The 16,086-nt window shown below is 63.3% G+C and overlaps 1 protein-coding gene across 3 annotated transcripts; it reads left to right on the forward strand.

Moving 5' to 3' along the window:
* On the forward strand, positions 1-14,098 carry IL9R (interleukin 9 receptor). Of its 3 annotated transcripts, XM_085018274.1 has the most exons (10): positions 1-175; positions 2,765-2,878; positions 3,163-3,274; positions 3,374-3,552; positions 4,026-4,171; positions 4,468-4,669; positions 5,040-5,145; positions 6,229-6,313; positions 7,664-7,832; positions 12,872-14,098. In XM_085018274.1, the coding sequence occupies exons 1-10, from the start codon at positions 148-150 to the stop codon at positions 12,886-12,888; spliced, it is 1,158 nt and encodes a 385-aa protein (XP_084874400.1). In that variant the 5' UTR covers positions 1-147; the 3' UTR covers positions 12,889-14,098. The 3 variants fall into 3 exon arrangements, with proteins under 3 accessions (XP_084874400.1, XP_003124727.1, XP_084874398.1); XM_003124679.5 differs by lacking the exon at positions 12,872-14,098 and having other exon boundaries at positions 7,664-8,514; XM_085018272.1 differs by lacking the exons at positions 1-175; positions 12,872-14,098 and adding an exon at positions 701-1,199 and having other exon boundaries at positions 7,664-8,514.
* The last annotated feature ends 1,988 nt before the right edge of the window (positions 14,099-16,086 follow it).

The raw sequence follows: 16,086 nt of genomic DNA on the forward strand, positions 1-16,086 counted from the left end.
TTCAGATGTGGGCGGCCGTGTCAGCCTTCTGTGCGCGCGGGGCTCACGTCACCGGTCGATGACTTATCTCCTGAATCGGGCTGAGGGCCTGTGCTGCAACCCCCGAGTGCAGGGTGACAAGTCGCCTCCAGGCCAGTCTCACTTGCCATGGGACCCAGCAGACGTGTCCGGGAAGGTGAGTGTATTATCTGCTTCTCAAGCCCTCGGGGCAGCGGGAGGCTCGGAGATGGGCCGGTAGCCTGCCCTCCCTGGGCCCCTTGTTCCCCTCTGGCGCCCTGGCCTCGGGCACCTCCCAGCTGCGGCTCCCACCTCCAGCCTCAGACCCCTGGGCCCCTGTCCACCCCAGGCTGCTCGGGGTCCGGCCCTCACTCCCAGCGCCAGCTCATCTGCCCGGCCGGCTCCGCCCTCTTGGGAGGCAGGTGACAGGTGCTGCTGGGTGCCACCCCCTCTGCGCCTTCCCTGTGCTCAGCCAGCTGGCCTTGCCTTGACCTGCCCCCGCCGTGTCCCGCGGCCCGGGGACGCCAGGGTCTGCCATTCTTCCCCTCCCCCAGCAGAGAGAACAGCGCTGGCGGGTGTGAACCAGCAGCTCTGTCCCATCCGTCTCTGTGTCTCCAGCCTCTTGGTGGGCGGAGGGGATAACAGGATGCAGCTCCCTCCCGTTAAACAGTGCAGGCTGGACAAGGGGGCAGTGCGTGGCTGCAGGAACAAGCGGGAGGCCCTTTCGGAGGGTGGGCTGGGAGGCCCGGGAGGCCCCAGGACAGGCCTGCTCTGGCTGACGTTTCACTGGCTGAGTGCCGGGGACAAGCGGACCCTGGGCTGGCAGCGTCTGGGGGGCCCCATGGCGGGGGTCTGGCTGCAAGGTGGTGGGCCAGGAAACCAGCGCGGCAAGCTGTGAGGCCTGCTGGTCGTCTGTGCCAGATCTCGAACCAGAGGCCGGGGGGAGATGGGGTTTGGAGACGGGCCCAGCGTGGTTCTGTGCTGAGGGCACATGCACAGCCCTGAGGGGAAGGGACGGTGCTGGGTGGCGATGTCAGCCGGGCTCCCCAGCAGGGCAGGTGTGAGGGGGCGGCCCTGTCCGGAGGGGCCGGGCTCGGTCCCGTCATGTTGTCACAGCCGTCCTGTGACCCGGTCTCGTCTGAGCTGTGCTCAGGCCTCTCTGGTGCTACCCTGGTGTGTCTTCAGGACCGGCGAGTGTGCGGGTGAGGTTTCTACTTCCCAGCCCCGTGACTGTTGCTGAGGATGTGGGTGGCCTTGTCTCAGCTGTGTCCCCCTCAAGATGAGGGGGGACCACTGTCTGGGGGAGGGAAGCTTGCAGGCCTGTGGGGGAGCTGGCGGGATGGGTGCCCGGGACAGGCCAGTGCCAGGTCGCCGGCAAGTCTCTGGTGTCTCTGGGCCTTGGCTTCCCCGTTGGTGGGAGGGGGCGGCCCTGCCCTGCCCAGCTCACCAGGTGGCATGCCCTGGCCAACTGTCCCTGCATGCCCCCAGGGGGTCCTGGCCTACTACCACGCACCTCTCTGGAGCCCCATGTGGGTCCTGCCCTCCGCACGCCTGCCCCCCGGGCTGGCTGAGCTTGGAGTTGCCGCACTGCAGGCTCAGTCGGCCTGTGGCTGGGCTGGTCTCTGTTCTGCCCGGATGCAGGCGTCCCTCCACGGCTGGGGCTGTGACCATCCATCCTGTGGCCTGGGGCAGCTCGGAGCTGCTGGCCCTGAGCCCCTCCCCCATGCCGGGGTCCCCATCTCCATCCAGGACCTGCGCGGCTCGGGGGGTGGGGGTAGGGGTGTGGAGGTGGCGGGGGGGCCTCGCTGCAGGCTGTCCTGCCCTGGCTGGTTGTGGCCGCTGGTGCTTCCATCCAGGGATGGGCAAGGCTCCCCTAATTGTTGATCTTAACGCGGGTCCTGCTGATGCACGGTGGGCGGGGTGGGGTGGGTGGGGTGGGAGGGTGTCTGCTACCTGGAGGGCTCAGCGCTGCGGTCTGTGCGTGTCTGTGCTTTCCTGCTTCCTTATCGCCCATCAGGCTTGCATAACCAGCCGGCCTGCTTCCTGTGGAGAAGCTATCAGTGCGCCATCTGGGGCCATCTGGGGCGATAGGGCGTCGGCAGCCCCTCATCCCCGGGCACTTCTAGCACCCTGTGTGCTCTGGGGATCCTGGGGCGGGCACTCCAGCACCCAGAGCCCTGCTCTCCTCTGCAGGCCCTCGGGGCGCAGGTGCGACCCCCAGAGTGCAGGAAGTGCCGGCTGCGCCTGGACACCCTGCTGTGCTGCCCTCCTGCTGCTCCTCCTTGGGGCACTTGGCCATGACCCTTGCTTGGCAAAGCCGTTCCCCTCCTGGCACTCAGCTCCCTGTCTGTGCACCTCACATGGCCATGGTGGGAATTCAAGTGGCTGCTGCACCTTACGCGGTCGGCACATGGCCGGTCCCCTAACCCCGGCCCCATGGCAGGAGGGGACCTGGGCACGTGGCCTATCTCCCCACTCTGCCTCCTCAGCGGGAGATGACCCGGGCTGGGGGCTGGGGTCTGGGCAGAGAGGCGCCTGCTGGGCCAACATGGATGTGTGGCTGAGTCAGAGTCCAGAAACCCAGGAGGCTTGGGTTTGGGGTTCTCGTTGATGCCCTCGGGCAGGGTGAGGGTATAGGTGGTGACCTAGTTGGAGCCGTAGGCTGGGGAGCACCCCTCCCAGGACTGCCGAAGGGGGAGCCCGCGGTGGGGGGTGTCCTGGCAGAGAAAGCGCCCTGCACAGAGCTCCTGAGCCGTGCCTGTTCCAGGCTGGACCTTGGAGAGCGAGGCCCTGATGTGTGAGGTGGGCTCCCGGCTCCTGATCTGCTCCTGCATCTGTACCTGTGTCGGCCTGGGCGTCTCCGTCCCGGGGGATGGAGCAGGTGAGGGTGGGGCAGTGTCTCGGGGTGTGTGGGTGCAGCGCCGCAGGCAGGGCTGTCCCGGTCACACCCTGGGGGAGGGCTGGGTCTGAACTGTGCGGGGGCCTGTCTCCCTGAGGTCAGCAGGGCTTCGGCCCCACACGGTCCACGGCTTAGGCCTCCTGGCCCTGCCCTCGCCACCTTCTCCTGGGCTGCCTGCCCATCAGAGGGCATCAGCTGCCAGATCCTCACCCGCCCCAGCCCTGCCCTGAAGCGGCCACGGTGGCTCCCGTGTTCGCTGTTCCCAGGGCCGGGGGCTGGGGCGTTCAGCTGCCACAACAACAACATTCTCCGGATCGACTGCCACTGGTCTGCCCCGGAGCTGGGCCAGGGCGCCAGCCCCTGGCTCCTCTTCACCAGGTGAGGGCGGAGGGCAGGGCTGAGGGGAGGCCGCCGGCAGCAGCGGCGGGAGCCAGGCTGCTCCAGCGGCCCCTCGGTGCCAACACCCACCCTTTCCAGCAACCACGCGCCGGGCAGCAAGCACAGGTGCGTCTTCCGGGCCAGCGTGTGCACCGTGGAGCTGCCGGCCGAGGAGGTGCTGGTGCCTTCTGACGACTTCACCATCACCTTCCACCGTCACGTCTCTGGGCAGGAGCAGGTCAGCCTGGTGGACCCACAGTACCTGCCCCGGAGACACGGTGAGGGAACACTCTGGCTGCCTGGGCCTGCAGCCCATCACCCCGAGGCTCGGGGAGTGCCCCTGGTCCCTGCGGAGGGGTCTGCCGAGGGCCAGAGCAGGAGGGCCCGGGAGGGGCGCCCACTGGTTTTGGAGGAGGCCGAGGATGCAGGGCTTTGAGTCGGGGCTGGGCCGCAGTTGGAGGCACTTGAAAGGCACATCAGGAAGGACTGCAGTAAGACCCAGGGAAGAACTTCCATCAGCAGCCTCTGGACGAAAGGAAAGGGCAGATTTGAAATCAGCTGGTCTGGCGGCAGGGTGGAGGGAGTCCTGGCTGTCTCGTCCCACCTGTGGCTTCTCTGGACCATTCTCCCAGGAACCGCCCCTGTTCAGAGAGGGCCTTGCCCACGCCCCGCCTTCTCGGGCATCTTTCAGATCCCCAGTCCCCGGTGTGTGGATGGAAACACCCTTGCGGGGGGCTTCGTTGTCTTTCAGTGAAGCTGGACCCCCCCTCTGACGTGCAGAGCAACGTCAGCTCCGACCACTGTGTCCTGACCTGGAGCGTCCGGCCCGCCTTGGAGCCGCTGGCCTCGCTGCTCAGCTATGAACTGGCCTTCAAGAGGCAGGAGGAGGCCTGGGAGGTAACGCCTGGGGCCCTTCCTGGGGGCAGCAGCCAGGGTCGCGCCTCATGCCACCAAGGTGATGTCAGCTTAGATGACCTTACTGGGGGAAAGCGACCGGAGCCAAGGCTCTGCGCGCGCAAGTGGGCTGTGTGTGCCCGTGCCCGCGCGCGCCCGTGAGCACCGCAGGGCGGGTCCGTGCGGATGCGTCCACGCGGGTGGATGATGGAAGCGCGTGCCCGTGCGCGCGCACGTCCTCGCGGGCTGGCGGACCCGTCTCCCCCGCGGCACCCCCTGACCGTCCTTCCCCCCCGCAGCGCGCTCGGCGCAAGGACCGCATCATCGGGGTGACCTGGCTTAAACTTGAAGCCGTCGAGTTGGACCCTGGTTCCACCTACGAGGCCAGGCTGCGTGTGCAGATGGTCACCCCCGAGGACGCGGCGGACGAGGAGGAGCGCTACGAGGGCCAGTGGAGCGAGTGGAGCCTGCCCGTGCGCTTCCCCGCCCCCCGGAGGCGAGGTGGGCGTCTTGCGGCCCTGCAGGGGTCTGGGCTGTGCCCTCCTGGTACCGCCCCCTCCCCCCGGAGGTCTTCCTAGGAACCGCAGGGCGCTGTCCCCAGGATGGAGAGGGGCCCGGGGCTGCCCGCCAGGCTGGGTGCATCTGCTCTGGTGCCGGCCTGGTCTCCCTGGGGGGAGCTGGGCTGACCCTGGAGCTCAGAGGTGCTGGTGAAACGCACTGACCCTGAGGATCTTGCGGGCAGGGGAGGCCCGGGGTGCTGGACACCGACCTCCCAGGCCTCTGGCAAACCTTCCGTTTTGGGCCACGGCTCCTGCCGGGACCTTTGGCCCGTGAGTTGGGAGGAGCTCAGCCCGGCCCTTCCTGCTCCCAGGTGCCCTGGCCCGCCCCCTGGGACAGCCCGACAGCGCCCTCGTCGCTGTGTCCATTGTCCTGCTGCTGACCAGCCTGACCTACCTGCTCTTCAGGCTGTCGCCCAGGTCGGTTGCCAGGGGTGTGTGTCATCGTGACTGAGAGTGTGTGCAGGTGTGGCGCGGGTAGGCGGTGCCCTGGGGGCAGATCTCCCGCCCCCTCCCCTGGATGGTGCCAGGTGTGTGGGGCAGGGGCAGGGTGACCCCACCCCGGAGGGCTGCAAAGTCACGGGGGCCCAGGTGCCTGAGGTCCTGCCTCGTGCCTCTGGAGGCACTGGTGTTGGCAGGTTTGTCACACGCTCTGTGATGAGAGCGTTGGGCCTCTGGTTCTCACGGGATCTGTTCTCTGCCCCGTGCATGCCACTGAGAGCCAGAGGGACACAGGGCCCTCCTGAAACAAGCTGGCACGTGCCATGGTACAAGAGGGGGTAGGGGGCCTTGTCGCGAGGGGGTCCTGGAGGAGACCAGCCGGGTGCGGCAGCTAGAAGAGGGCACGAGAAGAGGTGGGACAGGGAGCAGGTCCGGGGAGGGAGGGGGTGCCGGGCAGGGCCTGCGGGGCGGCTGGGCAGGTGAGGGAGGGGCCGCCTTGTCCTGGGGTCGAAGGAGATTGTTGGAAGTGTGTTGGTGTGTGTCGTTACCCGGTTTGTGTTGAGAGTGGAGTTTTGTGGGACAAGGGACGAGGAGCCCCTGGGCGGCCGGCAGGGTCCAGAGGGGCGATGGTGTGTGAGCTGGCGGGAGGAGCGGAGCAGGGCAGTGGAGGGCGGTGCCAGGGCCTCAGGAGGAGCCCTGTGGGTGGAGGAGATGAGACTGGGGGCCTCTGATGTGCCCCCGAGGTGGGGAGTTGGGCCGGGCCCCGGGGAGGCTGGTGAGGTTGGGGTGGGCCTGTCCGGGCAGGGCTGCGGAAGGTGCTGCCTCCCTCTCGGCTGAGGACATCCCACCCCTGCTCACTCTGAAAGGACACGTTGTCTCGGTATCAGTCGGTTCTGTGGGGTCATCAGCGAGGCGGTCACAGCCGCCTGGTGTCAGGTCAGGTGTCTGGCCCCCGCGAGAGGGGAGCCTGGCGGGAGCGGCCCTGCAGTGGCCTTTGCCTCTGGGAGCTGGGCCGGGAAGCCCCGCACTCCAGCCCGTCTGACTGCCCTCTTCTGGCCTCAGGATGAAGGTGGCCTGGTACCGGGACGTGCCCTCGCCTAGGCCATTTTTCCAGCCTCTCTACAGCCTGCACAACGGGGACTTCCAGGTTCGTGACACGTGGGGCTGGTGTGGGGGCAGGGCTGGGGGTGCCCGGCTGTCTGGCCTGCCCAGGATGTGGGCTTCGGGTGAGGCGTGGGGGCCTCTGTCAGTGCTGGGAGCTTTTTCGGTATATATAGCTTAGACACTGTGACTAAATTGGGAAAAAAAAAAAAAATTGGCTTTCTCCTCCCTTGCTGAGTCCTTTTGCTTCTCATGTCTCTAATGCCACGGCCGATGGAGAGAAAATGTGACATTTTTCTCTGCCTCTTCTGCTCTGCCATGGCCCTTTGAGGTAACTGGTTGGTTCGAGGTGCCGGCACGGGACCATCTGCCCCCAGGCGGCTGTGTCTGTGTGTGTGTTGGGGGGTTCCTCTTGTGCCTGTGCTGTCCGCACCCCCCTCCCAACCTCCCTGGGCCCTGATTGCTTTGGCGGGCCCCTCCCAGCCCCCTGGGTGCAGGCTGGGGCCATAGCCACCGAGCTGACTCTGCACCTTGGCCTGGCGCCTGTTGGGCCCTCTTTGGCCACGGAGCAGAGAACAGGCTGAAGGGACAGTCAGACCCACATCCCCCCCGCCCCACCGCCACCCCGCCTGGTTGTTGGTGCCTCACGGGCCTCATCTCTGGTTCCCGTCTCTCAGATCCCTCACTTTGGGCAAAGGATAGGGGGTGGTGCTTCCCAGGGGTCCACTGACCCTCTCTTCCCAGGACCTCCCCGGGCCAGGCTCGGCTTCCTTCCCTTCTCTCTTAACAGGGAGTCTGGTTTTCTAAGCTTTCAGCTGAGCTCTTGTCAGGGCTGTGCGGTAAAGGCCTCATTCCCTGGACACCCAGCCCCTTCTCGTAGAGCCGTGGCACCTGCTCCCTGGCGGGGTGGGGTGGTAATGGGAGCTGCGTTGTGTGATGCCGTCCTGGTCCCACCTCGGGAACAGCTTCCTTTGGGAGCTGGGGGCCTCCACTGGCCCCACAGAGGGGTCCATGTCTGCTGGCCTCAGCCTGAAGGGGCCAGTGCCAACGGCACCTGTGGTCGTGTGTGTGTGTGTGTGTGTGTGTGTGTGTGTGTGTGTGTGTGAAGTGGGGGGTGCCCGGGCTCTGCAGCTGTGTCAGTGCCTGGAGCAGTGTTGTCACCATCTGTACCCTGGTTCAGGCCTCTGTGAGCACCAGGCCCCGGGCTGGTGCGTCGGGTGTCGGGTTCCTGAGCCAAGGCAGGGCCGGTCCCTGTAAGGAGACAGAATGTTCTGGCACAGGTGCTCTGCGCTTCTGGGTGTGGGTGTCAGGAGAGCTTCCTGGTGGAGGAGGGAGGCTGCTTTCGCAGTGAGTCCCGAACGCGCTGCCTGAGGGCTCCCTCTGCGCTCTGTTCCAGACCTGGCTGGGGGCCCACAGAGTGGGTCCGAAGGACGGGGTCAGCGCCCCCCAAGGAGGCTTGGCGGCTAGTGTTCGGGAGGCCGTTGCTCTACTCACCTACGACCCGACGGATGCCTGGCGGTCTGTGGGCCTGGAGGAGGAGAGTAGCGGCACCAGCCTCCCAGCAGGTGCGTTGCCAGCAGGACTCATGCAGTTGGCAGGACAAGCGCCCTCCTACCTGCCGCAGGAGGACTGGCTTCCTGCAAGCCCCGCCAGGCCAGCTCCCCTGCAGTCAGAGGGTGACAGTGACTACTGTGCCTTGGACTGCTGTGGAGAGGGCCTCCCTCCCACCTTCACAGGAGACGCGCGGGGCTCCCAGCCTGGCCTGGCCTTGGCCTGTGGCCTGTCCTATGACCAGCAGAGCCTAGACGCCCAGCCAGGAGGTGACTGTGTGGGCGTCGGTCACCATCAGAGGCCAGATGCTGGTGAAGGGGCCACCTGAGGCCCCTGCCCTTGGCCCCATCTCCATGTGTTGCACTTGTCCATCCTGGGGAACGTGGGCCGGGGTCCCTGGACCTGAGCCCTGAAGGGCGCTGGCTGAACCCGTGCAGGCGGGCTCTGCCCCCACTCCCCTGAGCATCCTGCCAGCCAAGCCCCCGCCCCATTCCCTCCCTGCTTCCTGGTTTAACTCCAGGCCCCTCTGGGACAAGGGGTGTTGGCCCCACCACGTCTTCTGTCCCCAGTCCCTTAAGGGGCCAGTCTGGGCCAATGGGCACAGGTGATCTGCTGTGACCAGGCTGAGTGTCCTGTTTCTGTGCCTGCCTGAGGTACTTCTACTGAGATTAAAAGGGACAGGGTGGCTGTTTCAAATTGCTGATGGCTGCGAGGGACCCATGGGATGCGTGAGCGGTGAGGTCTGGCTAGTCCTGGGCTGTCTGGGGGACCCGATGAGCAGCTTTGGGCGGGGCCCCCCCATGGCCCCAGGAGCCTGAGAGCTGAGGCCAGAGCCCCTGAGAGTCAGGGCCGGAGGTGACCAGCAGCAGTGGCTGCTGTCTGTGCAGGGCCCTTTCCTCCCCCTCCCACGTGGTCTGGAGAGTGAGACAGAGCCGAGGGTCCTGTGTCCCTCTCGTCCGCTGTCAGCACAGCGTCCCTGGTGAGGCAGCTTGGAACAGAGGTGTGTCTGGTGTCCGGAGGGGTGTCTGACGTCACTCGCCGTGAGGGCAGGGGAGGGTCTGGTTCGGGGCAGCAGCTCAGCCCTACCAAGGCCGTTTTCCCCACTGCGTGTCCTCGTCCAAGTCCCCTCTTTTTTTGGGAGGGGGGTCACACCTGGGGCGTGTGGAAGTTCCTGGGCCTGGGATCGAACCCACGCCACAGCAGTGACCCGAGCTCCTGCAGTGACAACTCTGGTCCCTGATGAGCTGCACCCCCTGAGAACTCCCAGTGCCCCTCTCCTTACACCCACACCATCCCAGTGGATTAGGATCAACCCGAGTGACGTGTGTGACTGTGGCTCCATCATCTGCCGAGGCCCCGTTTCCATGCGAGGCCGTGTTCACACAGGAATCTCTGGGCAGCGTCCCTGCCTCCACCAGCCATTGATCTGATCCATCTCTACCTACCTGCTGGCCCAAGGCACATGGTCCCCCCCACTCCTGGGCCACCCTGTCACTCTTACTGGAAGCCCCTGGCAGAAGATCTGGTGCTGCCTGGCTGCTCGGCTCGGTCCTGGCACGAGGACCACTGGCCCAGGGAGGGCTGGGACAGGACTGTCCTGGGGCTGGGGGGTGCTGATGTTTTGATGGTAGGACAGGCGGAGGGGGGGCCGGTCACTGTCTGGGTGCTGGGCCGCAGAGGGCATCTCTCTGGGGGGCTCCGGCGTCCCCCGAGGCCCAAGCGGAGAGAAGCACTTGCAGCCCCAGGCGCCCCAAGGCCAAGGTCCCTCCTGGCTCAGACAGGCCCCCTCCCTCTGTGTGCCTGCGGCACCCTGAGGTTTGGTGGGGCCTCTGCAGAGCCAGCTCCTGGTCAGCAAGGATGAGGCGGGACCCAGAATGAGTCTTTCGTGTCCAGAGAGTGAGGGGTGTGGACGGAAGTGAGGCGCAGGCATCCTTAGCTCTGACCACGAGTAAAAATACAGGCGAGACCCCACTTCCTGGAGCTGACCCCGGGGAGCCCCAGGCTGGGCTATTTATAACAGCATCTGCATGGCTGGGGACCTTTGTTTGACGCCCGCACTCTGGCATGGGGGCACCAGAGCGGGAAGCCACTTGGAGGCCGCGTGGTGGCCGGTGATCCGCGTGGCCCTCAGTGCACCGGGCCAGCACTACCTCAGTGGCGCTGAGGTCACCCGAGCCAGGTGCCCGCACCCCGTGTGCTCGGAACACGCTGATGTCCAGCCACACAGATGAGACGGCCCTGGGGACCGAGTGCTGAGGTCTGATTTACCTGGAGCAGCGTTGGAAAGACCCCGTGAGCTTGCGGGGTGGGAGAGCCGACCCCCGGGGGCCTGGCACTCGTCAGGGAGCTGCTGGAGGGAGGACCCGCGTGGACAGCGTGGCTGGAGCACAAGTGTCAGAGATGAGGCTGCCGGGCCCCCAGCAGGGGCTGGACGGTGGGGGGCCTCGAGGGCCAGACTACGGGCGGTGGAGGGAGGCTCGCCCGGCCAGCCAGGCTGCACTGTCTCTCCTCTGCTTTCGATGAGGTCACAGCTACACAACACGGAACTGACTGTTCTAACGCGCGTGGTTCAGTGACATCGGGTACGAGTGTCAACTTTGCCGCCATCGCCTCTGTCAATTCCCAGGCCTTTTTCTCCTCCAAAGGGAAATCCCTGCCCCTCTCAGTCGTCACCCCCACTTCTCCCCCGACCTCTGGCCACCACGAGTCCGCTGGCTGTCTCTGCGGATGGTTCAGAGATGAATCATGTATACATGGCCTTCTGTGTTCACCGTTTTTTTTTTTTTTTTTTTTTTTTGTCTTTTTGCCATTTCTTTGGGCTGCTCCCACAGCACATGGAGGTTCCCAGGCTAGGGGTTGAATCGGAGCTGCAGCCACCGGCCTACGCCAGAGCCACAGCCACGCGGGATCCGAGCCGCGTCTGCGACCTACACCACAGCTCACGGCAACGCCGGATCGTTAACCCACTGAGCGAGGGCAGGGACCGAACCCGCAACCTCATGGTTCCTAGTTGGATTCGTTAACCACTGCGCCACGACGGGAACATCCACTGTTTCTTTTCTTTTCTTTTTTTTTTGTCTTTTTAGGGCCACGCCCACGGCACATGGAGGGTCCCAGGCTAGGGGTTGAATCAGGAGCTGGAGCCGCCGGCCTCCACCGCAGCCACAGCAACGCAGGAGCCGAGCCGCGTCTGTGCCCTACACCACAGCTCATGGCAATGCCGGATCCCTAATCCACTGAGCGAGGCCAGGGACTGAACCTGCGTCCTCATGGATGCGAGTCAGATTCATTTCCACTGAGCCATGACGGGAACTCCATGTTCGCTGTGGTTTTTTTTTCTTAGCACAGTATCCTGGAGGTTCAACCACGCTGTGGTGTCCGCATTCGGTCCTTTTTCGTGACTGAATAGCCCTCCGCTGTGTGGACAGACTCTCCACGGGTCTCGGATGGACACTTGGGTTATTTCGACCTTTCGCTAGTGGGGACGGCGCTGCTGTGAGCATCCCTGGCAAGGTTTTGTTGGGATACCTGTCTTCATTTCTTTTGTGTATGCTCCTAGGAGTGGAGTTGCCAGGTGATAGGTTAATGCTATGTTTATCTTTTCGAGGAATTGCCAAACTGTCTCCCACCGTGGCGGCAATGATTCACGTCCCCATTGGTAATGTGCCAGGCCCCAACCTGTCCACATCCCTGCCGACTCTGCTGGGTTGCAGGCAGGATGCGAACTGCTATCTCCCGGTGATCTGGAAGCGGACTCTCCCAGTGACGAGTGATGCCGAGCATCCCAGCGTGTGCGTTGTCTGTCTTCCTTGGAGAAAAGGATAGTCCAGGCCCTTGCCCGTTTTTCACTTGGGTTGTGTACCTCTCTGTGGCTCAATGGTAGGAGCTCTGTGTCCATTCTGGATATGAGACCCTAGCAGACATGTGATTGGCAAACATTTTCTCCTATTCTGTAAGTTATCTTTTTACTTTCGTTTTTTGGCCACGCCCCTGGCATGTGGAAGTTCCCAGGCCGGGGATCGAACCTTGGCACAGCCGTGACCCGAGCCACCGCACTGACGTCAGATCCTTAGCATGCGCACTGGGAGGGAATGTCTCTGCGTATCTTCTAACCCCCTCCCCTCCCTCCCTCCCTCTCGCCTTTCTTTCTTTCTCAGCCACCCCTCAGTGTAAGGAGTCCTCGGCCCAAGGATCAGATCTGAGCTGCAGTTGTGACCTAAGCCACAGCTGCAGCAATGCCAGACCCTTCACCCACCATGCAGGGTCGGGGATCAAACCTGTGTCCCAGGGCTCCGAAACGCCACTCATCCTGCTGCCATGCCATGAGAGCTGTTGCTCTTTCTACTTTCTTCTTCTTTTTTTTTCTTTTTTCTTTTTTCTTTTTTCAGGGCCACACCCGAGGCATATGGAGGTTCCCAACCAAGCTAGGGGTTGAATCGGAGCAACAGCTGCCAGCCTACACCGCAGCCACAGCCACAGCCACCACAGCAGCACAGGATCTGGGGCACATCTGCGAGCCACACCACGGCTCACACAGCGCTGGATCTTTAATTCAGGGAGCGAAGCCGGGGATCAAACCTGTGGCCTTTTGGATCCTAGTCGGGTGCGTCAACTGCTGAGCCCCTATGGGAACTCCCGAGCCTTGTTTTGTATGTTTATTTATCATCTGTCGAGTTTGCGGAGGTGTCTGTTCAGATCTTCACCGTTTTTCAGTTGTCTTCTAGTTGAGCATTTGACTGTCTGTGTATTTTACGTAGAAATCCTTTTTCAGGTGTACTTTCCAAACATTTTATCCCAGAAAGTGACTTGTCTTTTTATTGTCTCTCTCGCTCTGTTGTTGTCGTTGTTGCTTTTCGTCTTTGGCCGCCCCGTGGCATAGGGAGCTGCTGGGCCAGTGATCAGATCCGAGCTGCAGCCGCGACCGAGCTGCAGCTGTGGCAAAGCCAAATCCTTAACCTACTGTGCTGGGCTGGGGATTGAACCTGCGTCCCAGTGCTTCCAAGATGCTGCTCATCCCACTGCACTGAGAGAAGTCGTTTCCTTCTCTTAACAGGGTCTTTCGTGAAATAGACATTCTGCGTACCAGTGTCTGAGTGTCCCCTCAGCCCAGGCCTGAGGGTCCCCTCCTCCTGTCACAGCCCAGGTCTGAGTGTCCCCTCCTCCTGTCACAGCCCACGGCCTTCCCGCATGGTGAAGGTGACCTGAAGGACCAGAAACCCCCTCCTCCTCTGTATCGAGAAAGGTCTTCCCACAAAGACCCTTCCCCACAAAGACCCGGCTGAGCCTCAGGACCCCCTTCCTGACCAGGCCACACAGGCTCAGTCCCTCTGGGCTCCTCAGCCAGGGGGTGACCCACTCCTTTCCAGGACTGGTCCAAGCAAGGCTGGTTACCCACCTGTCCCCATCCTCCCTGCCCACCTGCAGCCCCTGCCCTCCACCTGGGCAGAAGCCCCTCTCTGGGCACCTCCTGCATCGGGGCCTCCGATCCACGTACCTTCAGTCACCTTCCCGCCAGCCCCACGCCTGGGCCCCTGTACCTGCCTTTGCTCCAAGTCTCCAGATGCCTGCAGACCTTATCAGCAGTTACCCCTGGTGTCACAGTTCTTCCTCTATGACAACAGCTCTCCTCTATTGTCATATTACCCCTGGAGTGACAGTCTCCCCTCTACAGCAGGAGTCCTCTATTCTGTCCTGCCTCCAGAGTAGCAGCCACCCCGATAAAGTGATCCTCCTCTTATTGGCTCATCCCTCCACGCCAGTAGCTCCACCCCAGTGTCAGTCCTCACTCTACAGACATAGTCCCTTCTCCATTGTCTTAGTTCCTCCTCTACAGTGACAGGGCTCCTCTCTTGCTGCAACCCACAACCTACAGCAATATCCCCCCTCTGTAGTAGTAGTTCTCCTCTACTGTTAGAGTTCCCGCTCTGCAGTAATATCCCCCCTCTGTAGTAATAGTCCCCCTCTGTAGTAATAGTCCTCCTCTACTGTTAGAATTCCCGCTCTGCCGTAATATCCCCCCTCCGTGGTAATAGTCCTCCTCTACTGTTAGAGTTCCCGCTCTGCCGTAATATCCCCCCTCCGTAGTAATAGTCCTCCTCTACTGTTAGAGTTCCTGCTGTGCCGTAATATCCCCCCTCCGTAGTAAGAGTCCTCCTCTACTGTTAGAGTTCCTGCTGTGCCGTAATATCCCCCCTCTGTAGTAAGAGTCCTCCTCTACTGTTAGAGCTCTCTCTAGAGTAATAGACCTCCTTCTGTTATAATAATCTCATCTATATTATAACAGTATCCTCTCTGTGGTGCCCTCCATCCTGGAAGGGGCCTGGCCCAGAAGAGGCACGTCCAGGTTTGTGGAGTCCTGGGTGCAGCCCACGTGCTGCTGGCTGGCACCCTTCCTGCCAGGCTGGTGGCTGTGTGTCCCACACACAACCAAGGCACTTCTCTTCAAAAGTAGCCGGGGGACACATCTTCAAACCCCTCCACACTTGCCCCCACCTGGCAGGGAGCCCATGGCTGGCCGCCTTCCTGGGATCAGACAGAGGACATCCCCTAGGCCACCATGCATCTGCCCCCGAGTGGCCCCACGGAGTAAGGGGAAGGCCGTCTGCCCCTGACTTCCCGCCTGCCAGCTCCCGCCTGGCCCTCGAGAGACCCTCATCTCAGACCCTGGGTCTCCCTCCTCTGCCTGGCTGTCCTCCCAGAATCAGGACACCATGTTCTCCAGGAGGCTTCTGGATTCCAGCCTAGGAAATGTGCCTCCATGTCCCTCCCAGGCATTTGTCACTCCTAGTGCCCCTCAGGAAAATGCATGGGCTCCCCGGAGCCTCAGAATGGGGCTGAGTGTGAGCTGGGTCACTGCAGGGCTGCCTGGGTTGAGATGAGGCCACTCGATGGGCTGTGATGGACAGGGGTCCTCATGAGGGAACGTGTGGACACAGATACACGAGGGGGAAGCAATGTGACAACAGAGATGGGGTGATGCAGCCACAGGACGGCCCGGACGTAACCCCAGGAAGTGGGAGATCCCCAGGACTGACTGTCCCCAGAACCTACAGGGGGACCAGGCCCCCAATGCCCAGGTCACCAGCTACAGGCTCCAGGGCCAGAGTAAGCATTTGTTCCAACCCCTCTGTCTGGTGTTTTGTGGTGGGGGCCACAAGAAATGCACGCCTAGACTGGGGTGGGGGTGGGCCTATTGAAACTCAGGACATCACTGGACGCCTCTGGGGCGTGACACCCAATCTTACTTGGGGAGGAAGCTGGGGCCCAGGACTCCCTCCCACATGTCCCTGTCGTGGTGACCTAGCCCGTTCCACAAACCCTACTCTCAGGGCAGCTCAGGCCCTGGTCAGGAGCCACAGCTGACACGGGGACCATGCCAAAGGCTGCGGGTCACCTCCTGTCCTGCCCCTTGAGTGTCCATCTGAAAAACGACCAGCCAGCCCCCACAATGGGCGTCGTGTTTCACAGGCAGGTCCTTCCTGGGGGAGGGGGTGGGGACTGAGGCCTGTTGATGCTGTGGGCCCGAGACGGTGTCCCCAAAAGCCCAGGGCACAGCTGGACCAGTCTGTGTCCATCCCTCCCGCCTGTCCTCCCAGTGACCCCCGAGACAGGACGTGACACCCAGAGAACGAGACCATCCGCAGAACGGGGACCAAGGATCCATCTCGCTCCCCCAGAGAGAGCGATGTCTGCCCCAGGCCACCAGCCATGCCCGCGTCCCCACCAACGTCCAGCCTCTGGGAACCAGCCAGATGGAAGCCCCCCGTCCGGGGCCCCTGAGGTTATAGACTTAGCCTTGGGATGTGTGGGCCATTCTGAGGGAGAATGAACAGCCCCCTGCCTGTCCCATTGTCCCGCGCCCAAGTTCCCCTGCCCTGTCCAGCCCTGGCCTCTCGTCCCTGCAGGAAACCGTCCTCTCCAGGTTCCCAGCGCCCCGCTTTCCCACTTCTGCCCATCGCTGTCCAGACCCCACGAAGGGGGCGGGGCCTGGCGCCGTGGGCGGGGTGGGGGGCGGAGCTGAGCTTGCTGCCCTGGCCGGGGGCTCTGCCTGAGGGTCTCTCCGCCCTCCCGGTGGGCCCAGTGGGACCCAGTGCCCGCCTCTTCCTGCCTCGGCTGGTCTGTCTCCTGTCGAGTGGTCAGCCCCTCGTCCCCACCGCCGTCACCCCCAGCTCCGCAGCCCTCATCCACCTCAGGGCTGACTCAGGACCATCTCCTGGGCTCCCCCGGGCTCCCCCGCCTACCCTTGGTCGGTGTCTTCAGTCCGCCTGT

The sequence above is a fragment of the Sus scrofa genome, chromosome 3 (assembly GCF_054392235.1).
Source record: "Sus scrofa isolate SSC_HxYL_T2T_F1_AM1 chromosome 3, Sscrofa_HxYL_maternal_Yorkshire_Landrace_v2.0, whole genome shotgun sequence".
Taxonomy (NCBI): domain Eukaryota; kingdom Metazoa; phylum Chordata; class Mammalia; order Artiodactyla; family Suidae; genus Sus; species Sus scrofa.